General features: G+C 38.6%; 1 protein-coding gene across 2 annotated transcripts in view; it reads right to left on the bottom strand.

Annotated features, from left to right (window-relative positions):
* The window catches only part of LOC144473143 (uncharacterized), an 89,933-nt gene that overhangs the window by 19,797 nt on the left and 53,064 nt on the right, over nt 1-17,072 (bottom strand). Inside the window, exons 3-5 of one of the 2 annotated variants that reach the window (XM_078186762.1) lie at nt 2,279-3,909; nt 1,186-2,187; nt 29-473 (exon numbers count right to left, since the gene is read on the bottom strand). In XM_078186762.1, coding sequence (XP_078042888.1) covers nt 29-473; nt 1,186-2,187; nt 2,279-3,909 — 3,078 coding nt within the window. The remainder of the gene's footprint in view (nt 1-28; nt 474-1,185; nt 2,188-2,278; nt 3,910-17,072) is intronic. The other variant, XM_078186763.1, reaches the window with a different exon arrangement.

The following is a 17,072-nucleotide window of genomic DNA, read 5'->3' as shown; positions in this document are numbered from 1 at the left end:
AACATTATGAATAGTATCTTACACATACATTTTAGGGGAAGAGACTTACGGTCACTAGGTCTGACTCTAGGACCAGTCGGTTGTTTTTCTTTGGGGGTAGTCACCCTTGGTGTTTGAGAGTTTTGTATGTTCCTCTTCATTCCCCTCTGCCTTCTCCTTCTGCTGCGACTACCGAACGGTCTCCACTTGCACTTTTTCTTCCCGTTGCCAAAAAGTCCTAATAACCATGCTTGATCACCCCCGCATTCCAGCATGTGCCTGTGCAGCTCTGGCAATGTATTGCAGTTCCTCGAGCACTTGGTGCAGACTTTCTCATCCAGGATGGCAGATTTCGCCTTCGCTGTCGGCACGTCTTTTCCCGGCAAAAACAGGTACTTATACAACTCCCTTTGGTCACCAGAAAACTCAAAATGCGAACACCAAACGTTCGGATGAAACGAGGCTTTGTGTTCCTCCATCTCTCTCAAGGTGACCTGAAATCAACGTATAAAGATTTTGATTAAAAACAATGTCCTTGGTTAATTGAAATAGTCAAAAAATCACACTGCATATTTTATTCACTATAAGAATACCGTATATTTCAATGATTTTTGTAGTTTGCTGTCTCATTTACATCTGGTATGTTCCTCTCTAAGCAGGAGCACATAAATTAATTATGTCCGTATCAGAAGAGTGACTTCTTAAAGGAAATTAATTACTCCAAACTGTGATAAACTTGATTATTACATTTGAACATGGAAATGATGTTAACAGAGGGCATTGATCAATCGAGATTCGTTTAATACCAACTAATTGTCAATCAATAACAGAAGACGTCCTTTCACTGGTCTTGATTTCGATCGATAGTTGCCAATCAAGCGGTTGATTAATTAATTAATAACTCGGTAATATCGGCGAATACTAGGTAGAGAAGCATTCGAGAGGGGTCAATTATCTTAAACGAATCTTTCCAATCATATTTATCTCCAGAGTTGTTCTTTTATTTAAGAATGTCTTGAAAAGTTTCTTGCTAGAGAAGTTGAAAGTTTGATTGGGTCAATTGGGTACAGAAATGGATTCTATGCTTTCTCAATGAATGAACTTTTGAGACCAATTTAAATTCGAACATCTTCCAAAATTTTACAAAAACGCCGAATTCGTTCTACATCTACTAGAATAAATATGCAAAAATTTTATGTAACTCACATGTTTGGAAGCGCAAGCACCACAGATGTAAATCCGTGGCCTGGACCACTCCCCAGTCAGCTCAGCGTAGACAACTTCCTGCAGTTTGGCCGCCTCACTGGACATTTTCTCGTCCCACTTTCGAAGTCTAAGAAAGCTGCCAAACTCCGTGCTGAACTCAGTGCTGGATGAAGGTTTTGATTCACAGCCGTCCGTCTTGCAGTCCTTCAACTTCGCGGCATCACGGCGCGACGTCTGCTCATCGGTGCTCTTCCTATCCCCTGATAATTCCTGAGCGTCCTCCGACTCTCTGGTGACAAGACTCTCATCCTGAACGATATCGGTGACCTCGGGAACCGGTACCTGACGTAGCCTGCTCAGAGTGACCCGTTCCTTCAGCAACTGCTGTTTCTTCCTGAGGGACAGTTGCGTGGAGATGTCGAACTTGCTGAGATCCTTAATGGAACAGGTCCATTGCTCCTTGCCGTCATACTTCCTAGGAAAATTGTATTTCTCAAAGGACACCCGTCTAGGATGAGACCTGTTGCTCTTGCCAGGCTTTTGAGCGTATTCGCTCGAATTCTCATAATCCTCGTTACTATATTCCTTGGAGTAGACAGGCGTCGCAGCGGTTAAGGAGATGTCTATGGGAAGCTGAATCTGACTGATGCTGTGCTCGTAGAAAGACTGCTGCTGTTGGGGCTGCTGCTGAGGCTTCGGCTCTACCATGGAGGGCGTGTTCATAGTAGACGAGGAGCTTTGCAGCTTGCCATCCAAGTGATGAAGAAGGTTCTCCCTGATGTTGCAGCTGACGCTGCTGTAGAAAGAACTGTCGAACTCTGGACTGCCTGGGTTGCTGAAGATGTCCTTGGAAGGAAGCGTTGGCTTCAGCAGGATGGACTCCGTTCTGTGTTCGTGGTCAGACTCTTCTGGTCTGCGTTCTTTGGGATTTAGAGACTCGGGCTTGTCCCTGGTGCTCTGGTTACCTAGCTCCTTGATGAGGGAGGACTCCTTCATTTTTTCCTGATACAGAATGCAAGAGATACAGTTACTTCTAAATTCGTATAACTTTCAGTTGATAAAATTGTTAAGAAGAAATAACATAGGAACGTACCTGAGTCTGAAGATTCCTGTCTGCGGTACCCCCATGATTCTCGCTTATGTGGCACACTAGAGCTTCCCTAGTGGGGTACCTTGTGGAGCATTGAACACACGCATGGTACTTATCTCCATGGCTACCCACCATGTGCTGGAAAAGACCCTCTAGACTCTCAGCACACTTTTCGGAGCAATACTGGCAGTTCTGGGAGGGTCTTCTCGAGTTTCTTTCCGATCGCCTGCCACCACCTTGCTGGTGGACTCTTTCAGTGTGTCTTTGCCGCAGAGATATGGAAAGAAATTTTCTGTCGCAGTATAGACAGAGGTGTCTGACCGTAGGGGATGGAGGTTTGAAAGGAGACTTGGTCCCCTGGGCCGAAGAGGAGGAAGAAGACGACGATGGCAACGGCAACTGAGGTCCTGCCGAATCGTTTGTCTGGCAATTCTGGAGTACAGAAGCTACTTTATCTAGAGGCAAACTACAGTGAAGGCTTGTCATAACAAGATCGGGGTTTCTGGAGTTCCTTGTCTCCTCCGAATTGTTCTCTGGCGTCTTGTCCTCCTTTTCTTGACTATTCTCATCGATCAGTTGATTGATGCCGTTCAGAAGGTCGTTCAGGAGGTCTCTGCAAACGTTCCGGAGTTCCACATTTTCTGAAACAAATTCTCTAGGGTCCTCCTTGTCAGAGTCTGTGCTTATTTTGTCATCCACTTGATGATCGCTTAGCCTCTCCATGATGATGGTCCCGAGCGAGCGGTTCTCCTTCTTTTCCTCTTCGTGGCTCTCATTCTTCGCAGCTTCCAAGCCCTCAGACTTCGTTTCTTTGGAAGAACACGTATTGTCTTTACATGCATCCTCATTGTCAATGCTGTCCGTCTTACAAGATTTCAGTTCCTCTTCTATCTCGCTAGGTTTCGCATCCAGAGAACTGGAATCCTCGCACTGCTGCGAACTCTCATCTTTTTCATTCGACTTCTGATATTCCAAGCAAGGCTCTTTACCAGCATTGCCGCCATCAACGTTTTCAGATGCCTCGGACTGCTCTAAAAGGAAGACAGCAGTCTCTGTTCTGCTTTCGTTTGGCTTAGAGGGCTCGAATTTAGCCCCTGGACCTTTAGAGTCCTCGTCCTCGTGATCCTCGGCCAACTTCTCCGGCTCTACGCCTTTGTCCGCCTCCTTCTTCTGTCCTACGTCACTGTCCTCTTCATCTTTGATCACACCGTTCAGCACCGTCATCACATATTTCTCCAATGTCTCCAGATTCCTCTCCACACTATTCCTATCATCCTCTTCTTTCCTGACGGAGTCGCCGTTCCTTGGATCGGGTACCTTCTTCCTGAGGTTGTTTATCACGTTGCTCAGCCTGCTCCTCTTGTCCTGAGCCGTCTGGGCGGATCTGTAGGTGTGCCCGTGCTTTTCTTGCTGCTGCTGCCGATCGCCGTTCGCGCTGGCTGGATGGCTCACGCCCAGATCGTCGAGATTGTGCGTAGAGGCGACCATTCTGGCGTCGACGCTCGACAGGGACGACGTTGTCGTCACGGCCGTGTTCGGCGTCGCCGTCGTTGTCGGGGAGAACTTCGCCGCGTGAAACACCTCAGCTGTTTCGCTACTCGTCTTGCTACCAGCCACGACTGCGGAGGCAGCTTCTGAAAAAAGAGAACAGTTGTTGAATTATATTGTTCACAGATGTATAAAAAATAAGACCGTCGTAGTATATTTTCAATGTCATGGTATACCATTGGAAAGAGACACCTATATGTACGAGAAAAAATTCAGAATGCAAGATGATGAAGACAATACAACGAAATATTTTGCATGTATATAAACTTGTTCACTACTTTATTATTGCTTCTGTGACTTGTTATTGCAGTTTGTATCTGAGTTTATCATTTTCCTGAACAATTGATCAGCCAATAATCATATTTTAGTGACAATCCCGAGCAATGACCTAAAATATTGACGGTAAATGTGTGTGTTAAATAAATAACATATGCTGTGCAAGCAAACGAATATGAATGAAATCAAGCCCAGTTACATAAGCATTAAATAAATCAATAACTTTCCGGTTGTCTGAAACAGTAAACTGCAGTAGCTTTTTGCAGTTCAATACAGTAGTAAAAAGCAAAACGTTTGTTTTATTACAACATACAATTAATAAGCTTTAACGATAAATCTCATTAATGAAATTGTAATAGAAGCACAGCTAGTTGATTTCCATTCACTGTCCATATTTTAAACATTCATAAACCGGCTCGATTGCTCTCGTTAAAAGACATGTTGCACACAGCATATTACCGTTCACCTTAACCAAGTGTGCAATTAAAGAGATTCACAGACAATTCTCGTTCCTAATGTCGCGATCCAAACTGGCTGCGCAGAATATTGAATCAACCTCTCAAGGGAATCTTGTTTCTTCCTGGGGAAAACAGATTTACATGAAGCCAAACAATCCTCGCAATAACACCGACGGAATAAGTTCACCGATTCTCGTTTAATATCTCGTGTAGAAGTTATTAAAACCAGACCTTAAGCCGATTAAGTCGTTTCACGGTAGGAACTGACATTCAGCTGGTACGAAAAAGCTCATGAAGGATCCGCCATTGCACCCGGTCGCGGTAAATTGAATCCTTAGATAGAAAGCTCTTCACGAAAGTAAAAACTACGTTCTCATTTTGAGATGTGCTGGATTCTTCGTCAAAGACAGTCGCAGTGGAAGGAGTCGCAGTTGAATTGCAAAATTTTGATCTTCCTTCGGTAAAATGAAAGTCAGTATTGACAGTAAACTAAATTATTGAATCATAATCTTTTCATTTAAATCAATGAAACCCTGTCCAACCCAATTATATGCCTGCTATGTGTACTAATACAAGGGAGGACAATTTCCATGGACAATTACAATTTTCATACCTGATCTTGAACTGGCACTCATATTTGGAGCACAGTGGATGAAGGAAGAGCCCCAATCAACTGTGAATGTGCTAATCCTAGGAAGTGTGTGCGCTAAGCAAGAGAGAGATTTCTATTATACCTACTCCTCTTTCACATGAAGCCCAAGAAAATTAAATTAAAGGGTATAGCAATCCATAATATGAAGAGAAACCCGATTCAGAGGCCCTTAGATTTTCTTTCGGGGCTAAGACGAATATCGAGGAACTGAAATTAGAAACTTGACGGATCGATGATTCAAAGGCTGGTGATACAGCTATTAATAGACAGCAGTCTGGACAACGAGAGATTTAGAATTAGATGAAAATTGTAGACCCGATTCTCCTTGCTATGGGGGGCCGCGGCTGCCGGTCAGGTATAGTCGTAGGTTCATCGAGATTGGAATGCTGAAGGGTCCGCTTCGGTCGAGATGCGTTTATTTTCACGGGCGAAACGCCAAGTGGTGCGCGATGCTGTGTCCAGAGAATCGCGTTTGGATATCTCGTTACTCGTTCACGAGCTTTTCCGCGTGACCCTTCCTCTGGAATTGAAGCAATTCCCAGAAACTAACCTAGCCTCAATGAAAGAAGGATTTCTATTAATCTTTATTCAAGAACCGTTCATAATACGAAACACATTGTCCTGGATGTAAAGAGACATCTTTAGATTATAATAAAATATAGTTTACCTGTTAGTATAAAAAAAGCATGAAAGATTAATTCTGTACATTTCAATGAAACTATAATTAAATATTAATATTCGGAATTTTGCTATTCTGCAGCCATTTCATGATTTTAAAGTACCAAAACATAATTCTCAGAAACTATCGTGATGTTTGAAAAGCTCGTTACGTTTTGTAGGTTACTATTAGAGCAATACAAAGTTAAACTCTAATCGTGTTAGCAACCAATAACGAAGATTATAAATCACCGGATATGAAAAAAGTATTTTAATGAAGCAAGAAATTAATAACTAACAATTATATGCTAGTCTGCGCTGACATATTCAATTATCGGTTCGTTAAAATCTAAAAGATTAAGTTGCTCAGTTGAGCACCGGAAAAGGTTAATTTCTTCCTTATCATAGTAATCATAGGGTTATTAAATCTTTTTAGGCAGTAATGATGCCGATGAAAGTTCCTTCCCACGATCGATCGAGAGAACTAGTTATCATTGGGATGCAAATAAAGGTCTCTGTAATATCCCGATCCGATTTTGAGATACGGCGGTGGTGTTAAATACGTAATCAGAATTGAGAATAGTAAAAATCGTACAGAACAATCTCGTTATTTTCATTCTCGCAATTATTTCTGTCTTTGACGGTATGGGTCCCTTCTGTATCACAAGTCCGCTTTTTCTAGAACTTGGCCAGCCAAGTTCGTACGACTGAAATAGAAGTTTTCTAATTGAACGGGTCGTGCCATTTCACAGGGAAAAGTTATGCCGGCGCCATATTGGAAATTCATTCCATGAAGATACTGTCCGAGGAACTGTTTTTTTTTTATGACGAATCACCAGCATTTCATATTCAAATGAGACTTTCAAAATTGAATCTCAACAACACATAGAAAAATTGGAGTAATATATGTTATCAAGATACGGTCATTATCAGACATTTCGGAGTTTATATTCTTGACAATTTTTAGGTTATCACATTGAGTCATTGCTTTCTGATGTTTCGGGAAAATTTGGACAGCATATTAACAGAGGAGTTCTTCTTTCAGTATAAGAGAACACACACAATGTTCATCCCCAGAAGTCAGCGACGCGCCGACGAGAGTGACTTCCCGCTTAGGGATGCATAGAATTTTACAGAAGCATCGTCCACGCATTCATCGGCCCGCACGCCTTGAATATTTTTCCAATATTTTACGCTGCATACGCTAACGCGACGTTTCCGACGACAGCTGCAACTAAAATTCTCTCAGCGCCAGTTTAGCCTCTGCCTGAAACGACCGCCCAGAGTTACTTTTGCCTGCTTACCATTCTAGGGAGTTTTAATTCGTATACTCCGTGTTTAGTTTAGTGGTTGACAAGTCGCGGTCCACCCGAATCTCGTTTGCATTTTCCAACAACGAATTCTGTTTTTAATTCTGTATTATATTTATAATACCTAGATGAAGAGTAATGTGGACAGGTTAGCAAAAAATGTAGACCCAGGATTCAATATTTATACTTTCCGCTAAGAAAATGTCGTCTCTAATTTGTTGTATCCTGCTGACTGTTGTAGGGCTTTTACTCGGCGTTGCAAAAACTGTTGTAGTAGTAATTTTATGTCCGTAATTATTTACGTGCTTACTAGAATTAAACTTACTGTAATTAGAATTAAATAACACTAATTTTTCGAGTAACCTTTATCGATGAATTCGATAAAGTGATATTATAACCTGTACGATATCTCAGTGGCTTTAGAGTGGGGATTTAGGGGAAGTATTACAGATCGGACTCTCGCAGTGTCAGTCAGTTATGGGCTCTAGTTACGGCAAATTATAATGACAAATGTAACCTCCGTGATTAGAGTCAAATTCTAAAAGGTATGCCGATTTGCTTCGATTTAATAACTCTTCTAGGTTAATGTGGATCGCAAAAGCTGAAAGTATTTGATTAAAATCTTTGCTAACCGCTTTGAGAAAATCTAGTTAATAGTTATTTCAAAAGATGTCGCCTCTTTCTTTCCCACATTGTTGAGCTTTTGATAAATAAACTAGTTGATTATATAAAAAAATATTTCCAATTAACACCAATAATTTAATTAAATAACTAATATTTTAAATCGAAATATTTTTTCATTCGAAGAAGATTTGTTATTAAATCGATTAGTCGTTGATAATTAACAATAATAATTGAATTAACACTTATAAGGTGGCAAAAATTTCATTGACATAATTACGACTAAATCGATAACTCAATAAAAAGATTATCGATAAAGTAACAGACAGTAATAAAGAAATTATTCACAAAAGTTATTATTTTATTTCAGTTACTTTTAACACTGTTACTGTGTTCTTTCAAAATTAAAGGGCTCTCTTGTTTATAAACTTGTTTCAGTACTAGCAACGGAGAATCGGCGGAACATGGGTAATAAGAATAACAGTATTCAGACGATCAGAGAAACAGTGCAAAGGAACACTGCAAGGTAAGTAAAACAGTTTTTTCAATATATCTTTTATTTCACTTTGATAAATAAATATAAACTCGAACGTTTCTAGATATGTACTTTCTTTTTATATGGAATATTCTTCTTGTAGAATAACTTTCTTTTTCCTCGAAGTTATGGGATTGCAACCTGACGGTATTATGTTTTATGGTAATAAAATATAAAGAAATTGAAGAGCAATAACGGGAGATCTTCTTCAAGAAAATTTATAAGCATAATTTGTACGTTATGTAAGTATAGGTTAGGATTTGGTCAAGTTTACATTACTGTTTCGAATGAATTAGAAGCTAATACGGTGGAAAAAGTTGAAACTGTCGATGGTACACAATTAAAAGGATCAACATTTTTGTAAATAGTTACTAATTTTATTCAAATGTTTGCTCGATCGTGTGCGACAGCAAATTGAATGGTAGCCAATATTTTCATGATTGAACGTTCACGCAAATTGCAAATAGAAACAGGGAACCGCACTACCTAGCTCTCGCAATTTTATCGCGTACATAACCTTATTTTCTTTTCCCGCGTTGTACAACCTTTTCCACCGATGTAGTTTCCTCTCAAAACTCTTCCCATTTCTTTACTTTTCTTGGGAAACACCTTGACCCGTGATATTTCCACGGGATAGAAAGTAAAATAAAAAAAAAAGAATGTTGTACGACCGGTAAAAGGAGAAATGAGGAAAAGATGCAGCATTTTTCGCAAACGGAACTCGAATCCTTAACATAACATTTCGAATAAAATGTTCTTGTAAATAGAACGCCGCTGCGTTGGGAGTTTATAAATATTGTTGTTGCATTTCACGACGTTCGGTAAAACTCTCTTAGCTTCGTTAAATAAATTCAGTTATTATCTTACGTTTAATCTTCAATTTAAATATTTAAACAACTTAGTCATACACATAGACGCGATCACAGTACATTGTTGACTGCTTAACATCTTAATGCCTCTCGTAAAATTTAATACTTGTCAAATATATGTTTTGTTTCAAGAGATAGACCCTTCTAAACAGCCTCTGACTTTTATAATAGACGGCAGGCATTGTGCCAGCTTCGCTTTATTGTGCTGCTTAAATAAAAGATGTTGAGATATTGAAAATCCAACATTACGAAAAGTTAAACACGCGCAGGCGAGCTAAACGATAACGATCGTTTAATATTTCCGAGAATTCCACATTTTCGATTTTAATGAAGAAGAACTTAAAGTAAATGGCGCATTAGCAAATCTAGGGAAATACAAGGAAGTTCTATGGAGATCAAAGCAGACGTTAATGTACGTGTCGGAGATGCTTCAAAGTGCGTAGTAATTAATACTTGTCATCAAACATGCCGTGTTTGTTGACACAGGTTATTTTCATTTGAGCACGATATACATTATGCTGCTAATTATCAGAGTCCACTGCCACGTAAGTGATCTTCCTATAATTACCAAATCTGAATTCCGTATGTTCCTACGAAGACTACGCCGGCAAAAATAAAGGCGATAAAAATAAAATAGTAATTTAAAATGAAACAATGAAAATGCCGAATCTCTGTTAATTGATTCTTCGTAGCCCATGCCAACTTTTACACGGTCTTTAATTAGCAAACTTTCTCCTTTGATAAGCTTAAGTTCGAAGACAGTTTCGAGAGAGTACTGAATTATTTGTTAAAGTAGTTTTCTGCTTAGAACCAAAGTCTCAGAGTTTTGGAGAAGTCAAACACAATGGAAAATTTGCTTGCAGTATACGCTACCTCCATGAATTAATATTACAGTACCTTACCTCCTAGTAATCCATTAGTTCCAACATCATTATATCAAATTGAATCTTCAAACATTTCCGTACAAGCTAATGATTATTCAGATGAACATATCCAAGCGAATGCATTAAGTAAATCTCTTTTTTGAATTATTGAATTTATTTTAAATTATTGAATTAACTTAAAATTACTAGACTGTAGATGTTTATACAAATACACACTCCAAGACCGCTCACAGCCAATTCGAAGAAACTAAAAGCAGGGAAAACTTTTCACAGAAACACGTTGAGATCATGTTCAGAAAGCAGTTTTCATTTTCGATCATTATACCACTTGATAAACAAATTGTTACTAAATTTATGCGGATGCAAAAAATATTCTTGCAGCAGCTTTCTGTAACACAGACAATAATTTCACGAATTCGCCGGCATAGAAAATCAGTATAACTGTATTTGGACTATCAGCCAGTTCATGTAAAACATTTACGTAGCCGTAAGGTGCATCGAGTGGAACGGTCTAACTTGCATACTCAATTTCCGGTGGACGCGGAGTTTGCAGTGGGCTCCGCAACTTGTAATTGGGTCATTTGGATGATACTATACTGAATATTCGATTTGTCAGACTCCCACCCCGGCGCATCCGTTATCGCGTTACCATCCAAAATCGAAGAAAATTGCTCTCAGCGTGTCCACGAGACGAAGTTTCACGAGCTTTTGTATTTCATCGTTTTATTCCTCGTGATTCTTGCGCGTTCAAAACTGGGTATATTAATTTTATACGTACAGAGACCACTCAAACGTAAATATTAGTATTAATGACGATGTAATATTGGGAGCACAAATTAGTTTGGTCCGTTTTCAAAAGATAGCTCTAACTGTTATGACTGTTTCATAGTGACAACTGATTTCAATTGTTTCTGAGAGATTAGATATCTGCCAATAACATTCAGTTTATATTGCTTTGAGTTTCATTTAATACACCTGTTTTTTACTCCGTTGAATATGTCAAGTTTTGTGTTAACTAAGCAGCATTTCTTTAATTGGAAGAAAAGTGCAGCTGAAGCACATCGAACGCTTGTTGAAGTCTATGGTGACAATGCTCCAACTGATAAATCATGTAGAAAATGGTTTCGACGCTTTAAGAATGGTGATTTTAGCGTTGAAGACAAGCCTCGCTCTGGGCAGCCAAAAAGATTTGAAAATAAACAATTGGAGGCATTACTCAATGAAGATCCGAGTCAAACTCAAGAGGAGCTTACAGCATCATTGGGAGTTACCCAACAAGCAGTTTCCGTACGATTGAAATCCATGGGAATGATTCACAAGCAAGGCAATTGGGTGCCGTATGGCAATTGGGTACGATCGGAGACATGAAAAAGTCATTCTTCTCCATGATAACGGTCGGCCTCGTGTCGCAAAAGTTGTGAACAATTATTTGGAAACGCTCAAGTGGGATATTTTACCGCAACCGCCGTACTCGCCGGACATTGCTCCTTCTGATTGGCTTGTAACTTGGATCGCCTCAAAAGACTAGATATTTTTTCGAGATGGAATTCGAAAATTACCTGAGGGGTGGGGAAAAGTAGTAAACAGCGATGGACAATACTTTGATTAATCTATTAATTCATTTTGTTCTCGAAATAAATGCATTTTCCACCACAAAAAAACGGACCGAACTAATTTGTACTCCCAATGTAATGTAATAAAATGTAAGTATCGTATAGTATATTATAATATAAATATATATATATATATATAATACATCACAATATATAATTACATTACAATTATAATACATTACAATATAACATAATAAGATATAATACAATATTATAGATTTAAATTGTAACTGAACAGAACAAAGAAGAACTAATGAAAGGGAAAAATGTACGAGATCAGAAAATATGTATAAGGGAATTATAAATCAAGTACAAGCAAAGGTAAATTATAACAATGATTAATAAATATTAATATAATGTTCAAATTCCTTTACAATGTTTAGCATAATTGTGTATTATTTCTTGTGCACGAATAAACTCTCGAAGGTCTTTTTTAGATTGTATAATAGACAAAGTGGACGACAGAGTGGAAACTGTTGTGCGCTGCACAGAAATGGCGCGGATGACGCAATGTAAAATTGCAATGCGGGGGTGGCAGTCTGAAAAAGCGCAACCCCAAAGGTCGAAACAGTCTCGAATCGTTTCGTGTCGCGCGTTTCCATGAATTTCGCTGGGAAATCATTTCTAACGGAGCGGAACGATTTCCGTTCATTTTGGAAAGTTAATCGAGTAATATTGAAAAATGATTATCTCTCGTCCGGGGAGGATAGAGGGTTAGGAAAGCCTCTATGAAAATTCGTTCGGCGACACGGCGGGGGTATAGGACAGCGGCGGCGACGGGAACGGTGGGTGGTTGTTGAAATATTGTGATAAATAAAACGCGCTGACGAAGAAGCGGCGAGGTGCGCGCACCCGGCACGCGTGGCGCACAGGTACAAGGTTTTTCAAGCGATAAAAATTGTTTTACAATACTGCGAGTCACGTGCAGCGGCCGGGAAACAGGGGAAGCGAAATGCAAAACACACTCGGCACGAGCGAACGCAAACACAGCGGGTAATCGTTTAAGCCAGGGCACCGAGTGTTATTTCAATGGACTTGTTTTCAGATTATTATTCATACAACAATGCCGTTTGATCAAAAGTTTTATCGCCGCGATTCATTTGCCGGGCGTGATCCTATGAAATTATTATGCGCGCAAATACTCGGGCCCGCCGAGTCGAAACGTGTCGTATCATATCTTAAAATCATTTTCGAAATCTTTATGATTGTAAAGAGTCGGCAAACATACATTCCAACTGTTCCACTAATTTTTAAAATATTGTATTATTTCTCTGATTAGGATATTTTTTAAGTTACACACGCTCCCCTCCAGAAGTATTAGGACATCTTATTTAATATAAATTGTAGTACTTCATTCAGTTATAAGTGTTTGTCACTTATACGATTATTTTTCTCATTTATCGCATTCTGTTCCTTGAAAACGTTCGAGTTAATAGGCACACGTTTCCCGACGTGTTTTCTAAATACGTGAAGCGTAATACAAAATACATGGAATCAGATATTATAAAGAAAAATAGTAGACGAACTAATAAAACAGATGCCGTGATTATTCAAGGAAATAATTAAAAAGAAACGATTGATATATTACCGAAAAGAAACTTTATATATATAACAGTATGATAAAAATAACGTTAATTTTATAAAACAAAATTAATCTACTTGTTACAGTTTCACAAAATTAAATACGGAATAAATTGAAGAAATTATACGAATTTTTCCTATCGGCTTCCCAAATTTATTTAATCTATCTGTAAGTGACCTAATACTTTTGGAGGGATTTAAAATTTGGTTTAAAAATTTGAGACTAGTGACATTTTAATCCTTCTTTCAACATGTTCATGGACAGTAGACATTAGAATGAGCTGCAAAAGTAGACAGGTGATTTATTCATGAACCATTACATTAAAGTGAATTTACACATAGAACGCATGTATAATGCGGCTTATAAATTTAAATGTTATGGCCGTTCATGTCATTTGAATGCAACAGCATTCACGTGTCTGTGAACGTGTCAACCGAAAAGATTTTGCAGCGGGTATTCGACTTGCTTATTTGTTCCGCCGTTAATAAAGTTTATCGAAATGGAAGTTCGCGCGAGGTTTTAGGGGTTGGTAAAAATTTTCTGTTGAACAGGTCAATAAATTAGGAGAGGGAGGCAGCGAGTGGTCGTCCAAAAATTTTCAGGAAAACTTGTGCGGTCTCCCCGTTGTTTATTTTCCGCTGGCCAGTCTTTCCCTCCAAACCCTCCTGACCCGACCAGTAAACAATATTTCCGCTCCTCTCGTCGGCTGTTCGTCCTCATTCGACCAGTTTCCAGGGTGGAGCGAGAGGGACAAAGGGAAGGACAGGGTAAAGACTAGAAGGGAAACAGCGCGGGCAAGAGACAAGGAGAGAATGTCGTGTAAACGCGCGAATTAGAAAGAGAAGACCCGATTACGGCGCCAATGGGAGAGAGGACGAGAGAGAGAGAGAGAGAGAAGGACAAAGGGATCGTAGGAATAAATGGGGGACAAGGAGAACGCGACAAGGTGGAGAGAAACGTGCGGAGTGAGAATTGAGAGGCGCTCGGGCGGGGGAGAGAAGGCAAACATGTAGGGAGGAGAGAATCGTGTATATACAGGGTGTTCGAAAAGTGTACGAAAGAACGGGCCTAAATTTTTTTCAAGTCCATTATCTTCCTTGAAATCATCCTTCTTAATTAAAAATTCTTCTTAAAATTGCAATTTAAATGCAATCTTCCTATTTTATTTAATACTACACTTCATTTTCCAACGATTATGTTATGAAAAATGTTTTTTTGCTTTAAATGATTTACTATGTTGTCGAAAATATGTTTTTCATTTTTTAAATAGTTATTGTAGAATCTAAAACATATTCTTCATTTTTTAATTACTTATTATATTGTCCAAAATATTTTCCTTACTTGTAAATTGTCTCTTATTGCATCGAAATTTTTGTATTTTAAAATTCTTTCTTAGCCAAGTCGAAGCATCTGTTAACTGTGCATGGTCCAATTAGTGGAATAATTAGTCCGCAGGATGCAAGATTCTCTAAAATTGAGTGTACATAAGAAATTCATAAATTATAATCGCCTTCGATGTCTACAAATTAGTGTATAATTATTCCAATCTTCGTGAACGTATGCAGTCTAAAATTAGACGCTTTTATTGCTACACGGTGGAAGCTCGTTTTACACTTCTAAGAAATTGATCTCAACTGAAATTATCTTCCTCGCAAAATCATAAGAAAACTTCATCAACTACTTAGCAATCGTTTATGGACATTCGCCACGGCGTTAAATTCTGCAGCGAAGCCATTGCAATAGCAAATGCTACATCGGTCGCAGAAATCGGAATTCAGCTCAGAAAAACACATTTAAATTTAGAATTCTCGGTTTAGAACGTGTCTTCTCCGTTTAATGCGGAAACTCGTCGATTCGACCCGAATTCTTGGTCGCCGTATGAAAACCGAATTAAAAACAATTTTATTACTTCGTTCGTCGGTGTAAGTACTTTCGTCGAACGAGTCTCGAATTTCAACCAACTGGGAAGTTCTCCCGGCTCGCGATCCCTGTCTCAAATCTCTTGTCTTAATTCTGATTCGTGAAACTCCGTTTCCCACACCTTTGATTTATTCCGCCTTTCGAAGCCTCGGGTTTTCAACTTCGGAATTCGTACGGCGAACTTTTCCGCTGGCGGACCTACACGTGGGAATTCCAGTAGGAATGTTGACCGAGGTTCCTTTAATTTAAATTGTTTGATCGGCGAAGCTCACAGTTCCAATATCAGCTGGAGGATCTCTCTCGTTACGCTTTCTCCCACCGACAACCCCCGGGATTATGATTTTGTGTTTGAGGATCTCTCGATCTCTCGCTAGACAACTTCCGATCCTATTTGTGTTTCGAAAATCCGCAATCCCCACAGAATTTCCAAATAACCGCTCTTTCGGGATCTGCTCGCTGAAGTTCGGATTTAAAATTTAGTTTTGATCTACGGTATCTTCGTCCCTGAACTTAGTTATATGACATCGTAATTGTAATTATCAAATCATTATCAACGTCGACGATATATAATACAAGTGAGTGAAATTACTATCGCAATGATTAAACATTGGAATTATTATCGCTGACGAAATAATCGTCGTAATTGCAGCATCGGTAAAACCATCGTCATCGAAATTATCATCATCGAACATCAACGTCATAATTAGACTATCTAAATTATTATCGATTATATAACATATATCATAAAGTGATGACGCCAGTGATCGTAATAATTTGAATGATTAATCACGATATGATCATCACAAATGATTAATTAATATGATCAATAATTAATGCATGATAATGTTCTTTGTGGTGTTTAATGATAAATCTGATAATAGTATATTTTTAGCGATCGTCAACATCATTAACTTCGCTGCAAAAGTATATTGTATATAAAATATGAAAATAAATTTCCAAAATTGATCCAACAATTAGTGTCACTTATTTATGACCGATGCGGTGCACAACGTGTTAACGAGTTGTCTATTATTACATCAACGTTCTTAATGCTTTTAATCTTTTCACAGATTTCAAATGTCCGTCTCATCCATTCCCACCATAAACATGTAAAATCCGCAATCGTGATACAACGAAAAATTGCTAGGCCACAAATTAAATGTACTCAGAAAGATAAAACCGACAAATGGAAGAACTCGGATGAAGACTGGAGAATGAAGGATACGTAAAAAAAAAAAAATAGAAGCTCCCTTGCGGTTATTTCCGATGTCCATATCAGATGCAATAAATCAGACTTTTAACGCTGACACTACTACAGTTAACCCTTAGCGGTCGGAATGTTTTCGGTCGGGTGAGGTGGCAGGTCGACTCGATTTTCGCGAATACGTCGGGCACGTTATAGACACAATAAAATTATCTTATAAAAATGTTATATTTTGACAGTTTATCTGTAGTTTATACCTTTTAAGAATATAATTTTGCAATTCTAATCTCTGTATTTTACTTTCGTGTGATAATTTATAAAACATTGTTCAAAATGCATTCTTGGTTTATCTGGACATGTCGCCGCTCACGCGCCATCCGACCTGCGCAAACGGTTAAATGACCGATTTTTCGTTTGAAAATTATAAGATTAATTAAGACATTTTCATGGAAAATGATCGCATAAATTACATTGTTGGAACAACTACTGTAACAAAAACTGTACAGAATCTGTATAAATTGGAACTTTTCATCACTCTTATCAGGCAATCCACACCAGTTAATTTTACTATTTGGTAGGTTCAGTGTTAATATATTGTTTAAAAAAAAAAGTTAACATTTAATAGAGAAAACAAACGTAATTTGGAGGTATTTTGCTATTTATTTATT

Source organism: Augochlora pura, chromosome 7 (assembly GCF_028453695.1).
Source record: "Augochlora pura isolate Apur16 chromosome 7, APUR_v2.2.1, whole genome shotgun sequence".
In the NCBI taxonomy this organism is placed as follows: Eukaryota; Metazoa; Arthropoda; class Insecta; order Hymenoptera; family Halictidae; genus Augochlora; species Augochlora pura.
Note: the sequence above shows the minus strand (reverse complement) of the source record. Positions and strands in the feature narration are given on the sequence as shown.